We start from the raw sequence: 10,670 nt of genomic DNA, 5'->3' as shown, positions 1-10,670 counted from the left end.
GTTTTTGAATTCTAAGGCAGTTATGATGAATTTTCAAATAGACATAGGTAAGAAATCACCCTGCCAGCTTAACCAACATAATAATGGCAACTACTATTTACTGGGCATCAACTCAGGTGACAGCTAGCACTTTACGTAATGGTTCCTAATCTTCACATCATACCTGAAGACTATGCCTCCCATTTTACAGTGAGAAAATCCGGCCTCACGGGCTCTGGGGAACGTCACAGAGATCACCAGGGAGGGAGTTCAGGGACTAGAATATGGACGCAGGTCTCTGACTCAAAGCCTTTCTGTCTTCCTTCCTTCGTCTTGCTCCCAGTCTCCAGAAAGACAGAAGCTAGTGTCTGAAATGTATATAAAAACCCTCTCCCCGTTTTAAAGATAGAGCAATGTCACAACCCACTGGGACTGGGATTTTTAAGTTTTATTTTATTTTTCAATTACAGTTGACATTCAATATTATTTTGTATTAGTTTCAGGTGTCAGGCTTACTTGTTAGACAGTCATATACATTACAAAGTGATCCCCCTGATGTTTCCAGTACTCACCTGGCCACATACAGAGTTATTACAACATTATTGACTGTATTCCCTATGCTGTACTTTACATCTCTGTGACTATTGTGTAACTACCAATCTGTACTTCTCAATCCCTTCACCTTTCCCACCCAGTCCCCCAATCCTATCTCCCATCTGGCAACCATCAGTCTGTATCTATAAGTATGTTTCTGTTTTGTTTGTCCATTTATATTGTTCTTTAAATTCCTCCTATAAGTGAAATCATGTGGTATTTGTCTTTCTCTGACTGATTTCCGCCTCCCCCCCCCCCCCCCACACACACACTATAATACCCTCTAGGGCCACCTTTTTTTATGGCCGAGTAGGGATTGGCATCCCTATGGTTCAAATTTTAAGGCATTTTACTGTCTTATGGGGATTAGCTCAGAAATATTTCTTAGTGGTGTTACATTTAATGCCTTATGTTTAAGCAGAATTACATATCCTATAAAGATTAAATGGGCTTTTCTTGTCTCCTTCCTCTCAAAAGAACCTATGCTAATTAAAGTTCCTAAATATGTTTAAGCAAATGCAGGGGTGGAGTAGGAAAATTGGTAGGGATGTGAGTTAATGGCTTTTACTACATACAAATGAGTGATTAATATATGATGACTTGTAATGGTAGAATCTGCTGTGTATTTAGGCAGACGCCCAGGGCAGAGTGGCTGCCAGGTCACTGGCATCCACTTAGACATCATATACTAGTATGTCCAGTTAGACATCACATACTAGTATGTCCAAGTCCAGACCAGAGAAGAGAAAATTACACTACCCAGTGAATCCTCACCTGCAAAGGGATAACCAAGAATTTGGAATGTGGACTTACACAGAAAGAGAACAGCTAACATTGTGGCGAAGGCATACCCAGGGTGAGAATTTCCAGTGGGGTGTCCTTTCCCCAGATGAAGTCAAATGTGTGTGAAATGAAGAACTGAAAAATAGCTGGAATCCTTTGGGGTTAATAGCACTCTAAGACTGGTGTTGGGAGCTGCTCTGGGTCTGGGATCAGGTGTGGCAAACATCCAAGGTAGAGTAACCCATGATGGAACCAGGAATAAATAAATTATTTTAATACCGGAAATCACAAGGGGAAGAGCAGCTAGTCTATAAATTAGAGGTGGCTTAGGGAGTAAATGAAAAAAAATCTATATTTATAAGCCCCCCTAAAAGCACAAGTACTTAGTAAATAGGATAAAACTTGTAATACAATCCAACCAAGATTCTTCAGTCAACGAGCTGCAGATGGGACTCTTGTTGGAAGCATCTGGGGAAATGGACAAGGCTTATGTTTTGTTACCATTTGCTATGCTGTGCCCTGAGCACTGCTTGTTTGTGTGTGTGTGTGTGTGTGTGTGTGTGTGTGTGTGTGCGTGTGTGTGTGTTTGTTTGTTTCTGCCAGACTCACTGCATTTTTCTTTACTGTATTGACTATCATTGCTGTGGGGATTTAAAACATTCTTACTGGGTTTTGAATCATCTACCATATCTATCCAAAGTTACTGAGGACCCTTCCACTTCCATTCATTGAAAGGTCACTAGACCTGTATTTTTTAAGCCCTCTCAGTAATCATCATTGCAACCAAGCCACTATTAAGTGCTTGGCTCTGTGGCAAGGATTTCGTATGCAGCACAGCATCACACACCTAGGAGAGTGTGATTATATTTTCTCACTTTACAGATAATGAGACTAAAGCTCACACATTAATTCACTTGCCTCAGATGACACACCTAAAAAGTGATGAGCCAGCATAAAAAACAAGTCTGGATAACATGTACCCAGACTCTTAACTATCACATCTGCATGGCATGAAAATGCAGTGGAGGCAACTCTATTCTAGTCTCCACCTGACCCACAGCCAAAGGACAGAAGAAAATTTTCTCTCATGTTCCCATGGCTGTGTCTAGACGTAAAGGGTCACAGTGGCTCGATATTTTTTCTTTATTTTTCCTTTTTAAAACTTATTCTAAGTTTAGGGATAATGGGAGCTGTGTTACTCTATTTCTTTTTGGATCAAGGGGAGGAATTTACAAATTGTCCAATTTTTACAAAGGATTTCTTAGAGAAGTCACTCCCAAGCCTTTGACTATAATAGGGCCCTGACTTTTACTTACCGTGCTACATTCAGACCCAAATGGATTGGGGCCTCCCAGTCACTGGCACTGAGCTTTCAGATCCATCCAAGGTTCTCGGTTCCAGTGCTTGGAAACGGCAGGCCTGAGGTTTCCCAGCAGCACCCTCTGAGGGGACAACTGCCTTAAAAACCACGTGACAGTTATAAAACGGTACCTGCTACACAGTCACCAGACCCAATAAAAAATAGACTTTTCAGTAAACTGCCTATAATTTGTACCATCCCCAATTCTCCCCAAACAAGAAATGTATTTGTAGCAAAGAAACCAATTAACACTGTGGCCAACAGTCCTTCTTCTACGTTGGGGGAAACCTCATAGGCATCAAAAGTGAGTCTAGTACAATAAGTTGCAAAGCACTTGGCAAATTACATATTAGTAAGTCCTGCTTGTGTAAGAAAATGCCGTAGACCCAACGCAGGCAATAAATGAAACATTTTCTGTTAAAAAATGCCGGCTATTCTCAGTGACCCAGCTAGCATTGTATCAGCCCAGAAAATACCCCAAAGTCCCTAGAGCTGGCAGAGACATGCTCTTCTCCAGCTCTGGCAGAGGGGGAGCCTGCCCCACATCCTGCAGCAGTGAGGATGGTCATATTCTTGCCCTGCTGGTCTCTCTGGGACCGCCTCACTGCCTGCCATTCATTCCGCTTGCTGATATGACCTTAGTTTAGACTTTTTTTTCCCAAGTTTTATTTTTCAATTACAGTTGACATTCCATATTATATTACTTTCAGGTGTACAGCATAGTAATTAGACATTTATATAATTTACAAACTGATGCCCCTTTAAGTCTACTACCCACCTGGCACCATACATAGTTATAATATTTCTGAGTATATTCCCTATGCTGTACTTTATATTCCTGTGACTATTTTGTAATTGTCAGTATAGTCGTTATTACTGACATGGTAGGATCTGGGAAAGCAACCCATCCGTAACCTGAAATAAGAGAAGAAAACTCTCGGGAGCCTCGGCTTTCCGTCCCGTGCGCTTCACCAGCCTCCTCCTCTTCTCCCCACGCCCGTATCCTCTTTCCTGGCTTCCTCCTCTATTTTACTGTAGTACAAAGACTACGTACTGAGCTGGGAAGTCTTCAGAAATCCTTCCAAAACCCCGGCCATAGAGAATCTTTACAAGACACAGATGACATAAGATTAAATCTGTGAAAAGTACAGAGCTCTGGTACAATACCAGCCTCTGCCAAGCGCTGGGAGAAGGAAGCTCTTCACCTTTCACACTGCTCCTTTCCTGACTCCCAAACGGATAGATAGATGTTCCTGCTTCTCTCTGGCTTTCTTTTCCTGATGTCTTCCTTTTCAGAGCCATGCTCAGTTCTGGATTCTTGATGGTTTGTTTCTTCCCCACTGTGCCTCTACTTCTCGGTTGCCCTAATTCCACTGTAACTTTTCAGTGTCTTCTGCATTATCCTAAATGACTTCAATGTTCATGCCGCTAGACTATGCCATTCACTCACTCACTCATTCATTCATTCATTATGTATGGAGTGCCTACTATTGCTTAAGTACTATCTGGTGATGTAATGATGAGCAAAACCACAACTCCTCTTAGCCTTCTTCTTGGTTCCTTGATTTTTCTCTCCTCCAATGAATGACCTTCACACCTCTACACCATATCAGCACCCTTCATGGAGGGTCTTGGCTCAGGACTTACTGTCTTTGAGAATTTGAAATTTCTCTGAGTGAAGTAAAGAGAGAAGGCTGGGGTCATTCACACTGAATGTGCTCTTTGCTCTCATCTCAGCTTCCCTGCAACTCCTGTTTGGCTTCTTGCCCTTAGTTCACGTCTTAGTCTCAACCACATAGACCTTTATTCCAATGATGGTCATTAGTCCCTTAGGATTTCCCCAGGACAGTGTTGTTAATCCTCAACTCTAGAAATGTTACATTCTTTTTCTCTGATCCTGACCCCAAATGCCAGAGCCACTACAAAACCATGTAGATTTGGGCCTATTTGGAGGCCATGTCACCCAACCTCAGCTGTGTTATTGATGCTCTCCACAATTCTCCAGCTTATTGCTAGTTGGCTCTTCTCTTCCCAGCAATGGCTTTGACCTTTCCATCGTCCCCCAGCCCAGCCAGAGTCCCCTTTTAGTGGATGACCTCACCCCGGAAGCACACTTCATCTTTGTTCTGACATCACCTTCCTTCACATCCACTTCTCTCTCCACAGTCCATGCTCTCTATTTCCTCCTCACCAAGACTTCCTAACGACCAAGTGTAAACCTTTCCTAAATTCTCATCCTTTTTAATCCCATACTGCTCATCTTGTTCATTAAGCCCTCCTTGTTGAAACTCTCCCCTTAACGTCTGTGATTCCTTCCTACGATGTTAGCTGCTCTTTGCTCCTTATATTATACTAGGGGCCCAGTGCATGAATTTGTGCACCTTGAAAGGAACTGTGGGCCACGAGGCTGCAGTGGGCATAGGTGTGGGTCTCAGCCCATCCTCCGTGCCCCCGCTCACACCCGCTAACAGCGCTGAGTGATCGGGACTGGCGCTGGGCGCTGGCAGCAGGTGCAAGCGGCGGCTCCAGCGCCAGCTGCGGGTGCAAGCAGGGCTGGCACCTGCAGCAGGTGCGAGCGCTGGGCAGGACCATGGCACGCGGGAGCAAAGAATTTTCAGTAACCACCAGAGGCTCGCCCCGATGACAGCAACTGGCACCCTGCCTTGGTCTGGTGCCCCCGCTCACCTGCTCCACCATCCCGCCACGGTCAACACCCGCCATGTTCCGCGCTCTGCTGCCTGCTGCTGACGCCTATGTTCCGCATTGCCCCCTGGTGGTCAGCGCACATCATAGCCACCGGTTGTTCGGTTGTTTGGTTGTTCCACTGTTTGGTCTATTTGCATATTAGCCTTTTATTATATAGGATGTGTGCCTCACTGTTGATTCTCTCCTGGACCCTGCACTGTTTGATCCCCAGGTGACCTCAACCATTTCTAGGTTCAGATCTTTAGGACCCAAAATCCTAAGGGGGAAAGAAAACCCATTCCTTAGTATAATATACACAAGATCTTTAATGACCTGGCCCCCACCTGTCCGTTCTTTCATTTACCATTATCATTAGTTGCCCAACACTCCAGGTAGATGACATTACTGTTCCCAAAGGTGCCAGGCTCTCCCACATTCTGCCTGGCACACACCTTCCCCTTCCTGTCCCTTGCCTGTAAGTTCATAGTTAGCACACTAACACTTAGCCCTGAAAACTCTTCCCTTCCTCTTCTGGTCCAGTTTATGTTCCCTTCTGTGCCCTTGCGGACACAGCAGTGTGTCACTGTCTAGTCTTATTAGAGCGCAGGCTCCTTGAGGGCGGGTCTGAGGATTTCTCACTTTTATCACCTTGCATAGTGGCTGGCATGGGATTGGTGCCAACAACTGCTTAACAAACGGAGCAACTAAGGCTAACCTTTGGACCCGAATTTCCTACAGCACACCAAATATCTACACTAAGTTGTCATAATCACCTAGTTCAAGGATAAACTAATCATAAAGGATTAGTACAGGTGACTTTTAATTTCTTCTTTTGGTTTTTCCTGGACTTTAAAAATCTTTAGTAAGCAAGTATTGTTTTGATTAAAATTATCTATAGAAATTATCTATATGGAGTTATGTCATAAGATAGGCTTTATTGCCTCTATTTTTACAGATGAGGAAACAGGTGCAGAAAAGTCACGAAATTTGTTCAAGGTCAACTATTACTAGCTGACAAAGTGAGGCCAGGGTGGCTCCAGAACTCTCCACTTCTTATCATCCTGTCATTTCTTAGTGGCTGATAATACACCTGCTATGAAACAGTTCACATTGCTTGGTTTTGTTTGAATTAGCTTTTTTTTTTTTTCTTAAATAGTTGCTCTGACTTTTTCATTCCTTTAATTGAAAACTTCCAGACTTAATGGCCTCCTATGGCTGATGACAATGGTCTTCACTAAGATCTTACCAAATATACAAATAATTGCCTTTGAGCATAAAGGGCTAATTTATGCACCATGCGCAAGCTCCTAAGGCCCAATCTAGTATGTTTCAATCTACTGGATGATCTTGTAGTTTATCTGGTAGATCTACAAGCTACCAGCATTGCCACATGCAATTAACTGGCATAACCATCCCATCAAGGTTGGTGAAATAGCTGTTCACTAGGAAAAGGGTGAGAAATCCTGACCTGAGCTCTTCATTTTTAGACAATTTCCAGTTACACCTGTTAAGAGTCCAATAGTCTTAATTTATTGATCCTTCTTTTATTATATCTCACTAATCACCATCATCAAACCAGATCACCTGTACCAGGAATGATGTAGCAGGTAAGTGGAAAAACAGAGTACAGAGGAGGGTTCAAGAAAACAGTGACCTCTATACTTACATGCAGCTGTATTTCCAAGGTATTTTCACACATATTTTTCTTCCAGTAGATCCTCACCTCAACTTTGTGGTAAGAACACAGCATCATCTCCATTTTACAGATGAGGAAAATGGAGGTTCACAGACACTGAGTGACCCAGCAGAGACACGCATGAATTTGTGTTACAATGTAGGTCTTCTATTCAGGGTTTTCTCCTTTTGCACCATGATGTCTTCGGAGACAGTAAGATGCAGTGAACATTTCTACTGAGTCATAGTTTAGGGAATAAGGGGGGCTGGTCATAATTCTGGGAAAGAGACATAAAAATGTCAAGGAGAACAAGTTGCATCTATTTGGCCAAAGAAGAATTGAAGTCTTCAAATCTGCATCCTTCATAGGCAAACTCTGTTTAGGGGGGTGAGGTGGAGGATGGGAGAGAGAGGATCCCAGGCCAAGTAGATTGCAAAAGTACAAGTCCTCACTTAATGTCAATAAGTCCTGTGACGTCAAGCAAAATGGCACATAATGAACACAACTTTACCAGAGATTGACATAAACAGAAGTTAAAAGTTCCTATAGCGTTGCATCAACATTATAATAAAGTGACATGGAACAAAATGATGCTGAGGACCCACTGTAATCATTTTGATTTGTTGCCATGTTGGCTCTCATTCCTCCCCAATGTTATGTCCTTTCACAGCCACCTTTGCATTTCACCTGAAGTTTAGAAACTGGGGATGCTTTTGGTTGACTGAATGGCATCCACCAATAATTGCTGCTGCTATAATTCCTCACATAAAAAAGTTTATACATTTAGATTAGGAATTCCAGGTTTTGCTAATTTGTCTTTCTTAATTTTTAAAGTTCCACATGTCCTTTCTTTTCTGATTTAAAGCAACTCTGTTCTCTTCATGATTCAATATCCCTGTCTCCATGGCAGTGATTTAGTTTGTTATGTTTGGCAAAGAATCTTTGAAAAAATCCCTCTAAAGAGTAGTGAATCTTATGGATTGTAAAATCTAGTGTGTCAAAAAAGGAAACAACAAATGTTTAATCAAAGTAAGCAATAATGACAGGTTTATTTAAAATTTCCAGTAGAGAAAACCCACTAGTTTTGGAATAAAAGTACTCAATGTACGAGAGCATAGTGAATATAAAAGATTAGCAGAAGAAAATAAAACCAAACATAGTACAAAAAAGTTTTAAAAGTCTAACATGGATTTAAGCAGGGATGGTCTTTAAATCCTCCAAATAGTTAACAGAGTTACTAGGTTTGGCAAATAATTCACTTGAGAATTAAAGCCTATTTTTGAACTGTAAACGCCATAAAAACTGTTATTAAATTCAAGCATTCCATACAATTGGTATTGAAACATTTTTGCAGTCAATTTCAGAATAGCAGGAATTATTCATTTGCTCTCACAATTATATGAATTAACCAGCTGCATAACTGTTTTTTGGAGCAAATGAACTAGAAGATGCCAAAAAAAAAAAAAAGTAGGATAAAAATCTCTAAAAAATTGAAACACAGCAAAATTCAGATATCAGTTTGTTTCTTTAAAGCAACAAACTGAATTTTTACAGTATATTCTACATCTGTAGTTGTCATTTCCCTCGCCCCCACCCCCTCCAATACTCCTAAAGCCACTAGTCTAATCAATTCTTAGCTTCCAAATATTCTGTACATACATATTTAGCAAAGAGCATATGCCTAACATTATTCTGACAGCAGTATGGTCAGCATACAATTTTAGAAAGATTACTATGTATATCATCAAGATTAACCATTACTTAAAAAAAAATTACTAAACAAGTATTTTTAAAATATTATGAAAGCCCATGAAAAGAAGACTCCACATGGGCTCTAAACCTGATAAAAACACACTTCAGAAAGACTATTAATGCTAAATTTCTGCCGAACGATGACCTTAAAGTGCCAAACACAAAAGAATCTCTTAGGACCGGTTTTCCAATTGATTTGTCCCTGGCTTGGCCATCTCTCCTTTAACTATACACAAAGTCCTGCTAAAAGTATGCATTTTAGGTGATTTTTACAACAGAATGTTACAATGTAAACTAAACAGATTCTTGATATCAACAGTATGTTACCAAGGTGTTTTTTGTGTGTGTTTTTTTTTAATTTCTGAATCCAACAGTTGGTCACAGAGGTCAAGTATTATCGAGGCTCCTTTGTCAGTTGTCAATCGTGTCTGACTCATCCATCCTTCAAGTACATGCAAGGCTCAACAGTTTTCAAGAGGCAGAAGCCTGAGGCCGTTTAAGACACAGATGAAATAGGATTGTGAGGTGAACCCATCTGAGTGAGAACTTTATCCAGCCACTGGAGGGGGCCGTGCAGGTGGATCTCAATCCAGCAGGGGGTGCTAGTAACATCTTGGCGGTGGTATTCTGCTCCCCAACCCTAGAAAGAATATGTAGGAGGTCATTTAACTTGCTTAATTCAGTGGTTAAACTGATTAAGTAAAAAGAGCTCACATAATCAGACATAAAAACATGGATGCTTTCCACAGGACAAATGCTTGGGCGCACAAACACACACACAATTTGGCAGGCACTTTCAGGGAATGGGTGTGTTCCCAGCTCCCCAAAGCCCATCCATGGAGTCCGGATTAATAAGTCGTGGTCTTGGGGAATAAAAGTTTTAGAATACATTATAAGGCTGTTTTAATAAAGACAGCGTGTTAAACTTTCATTTTCATTGCCCATTATGTTACTAATAGTATTGTAATAGATATTATTAAATTCTCACTTTATCGCCAAAAAAAAAATAATAATAAGGAAAAAGGTAGTATGTGAGACAGACTGACATTCTGTTCCTTCTCATTCAACCACTGGAGATCCTCCTATCGACACAGGGCTCTTGAGCTTTTAATCTCTAAGCAAAACTGGCAGGAACATGTAAGTATCCAAAAGCTATTATCGAAACCTAATCATTGCCTTGAATGTATGGATTTTCATTTTCATTTGTACAGGAAGGGATCTTGCCAGATATCTTCAGGATTACTGCATCAGGACACTAAGGCTGCAAAGAAGAAAGTCACTATGCAGAAGGGAAAAGTAATTTTGCTATTGCAAAGGTGAGTAACTCACTGCTGTGGTGCTAACGGAATATGACATTCTGATAAACCCTGGTTTCCTGAGGAATAGCAGAATAGATTGGGTTCTATCTTTGAAGGTGGGATCAGATCTTACTTATCTTCTATCTCAAACATCCAGCAAGTGATTGGCACAAAGCAAAAGCTCTAGAGAAACACCTGTTCACCTGAGCGGACTTGAATTTTTCAGATATGGGGAGTTTACTATGCAAATAATTTATAAAACATATGTTTTGTGTTAAAGTCCAAAACTGATCACCTTAGAAATAGTACAAGACTGGCTATTGATATTAGCAAAATGTTCTATATCATTCCCCTAAGATGCTAAGTGTGAGAGGGCAAAGTATGCTGTCCTTATGATGATAAAGAACAAGGTAGTGAACATTTTTTTGTTGCTAATATATAAGCAGCTGCCCTTTATCATGTCAGCAGGAGTTTTAAAACAAGATTTATTTATCCTTAACTCTCCAAATCCAGATTCCCAGTTATGTCCATTATACTTGTATAA

General features: G+C 41.0%; 1 protein-coding gene across 4 annotated transcripts in view; it reads right to left on the bottom strand.

The window, feature by feature from the left end:
• Positions 1 to 8,098: 8,098 nt before the first annotated feature.
• The window catches only part of SMAD1 (SMAD family member 1), a 71,297-nt gene continuing 68,725 nt past the window's right edge, over positions 8,099 to 10,670 (bottom strand). For all 4 annotated transcript variants that reach the window (XM_080676248.1, XM_080676250.1, XM_080676251.1 and 1 more), the window contains one exon: positions 8,099 to 9,468. In XM_080676248.1, coding sequence (XP_080532374.1) covers positions 9,325 to 9,468 — 144 coding nt within the window. In that variant the 3' untranslated portion in view covers positions 8,099 to 9,324. The remainder of the gene's footprint in view (positions 9,469 to 10,670) is intronic.

This window comes from Plecotus auritus (assembly GCF_963455305.1).
Source record: "Plecotus auritus genome assembly, chromosome: 6".
In the NCBI taxonomy this organism is placed as follows: Eukaryota; Metazoa; Chordata; class Mammalia; order Chiroptera; family Vespertilionidae; genus Plecotus; species Plecotus auritus.
Note: the sequence above shows the minus strand (reverse complement) of the source record. Positions and strands in the feature narration are given on the sequence as shown.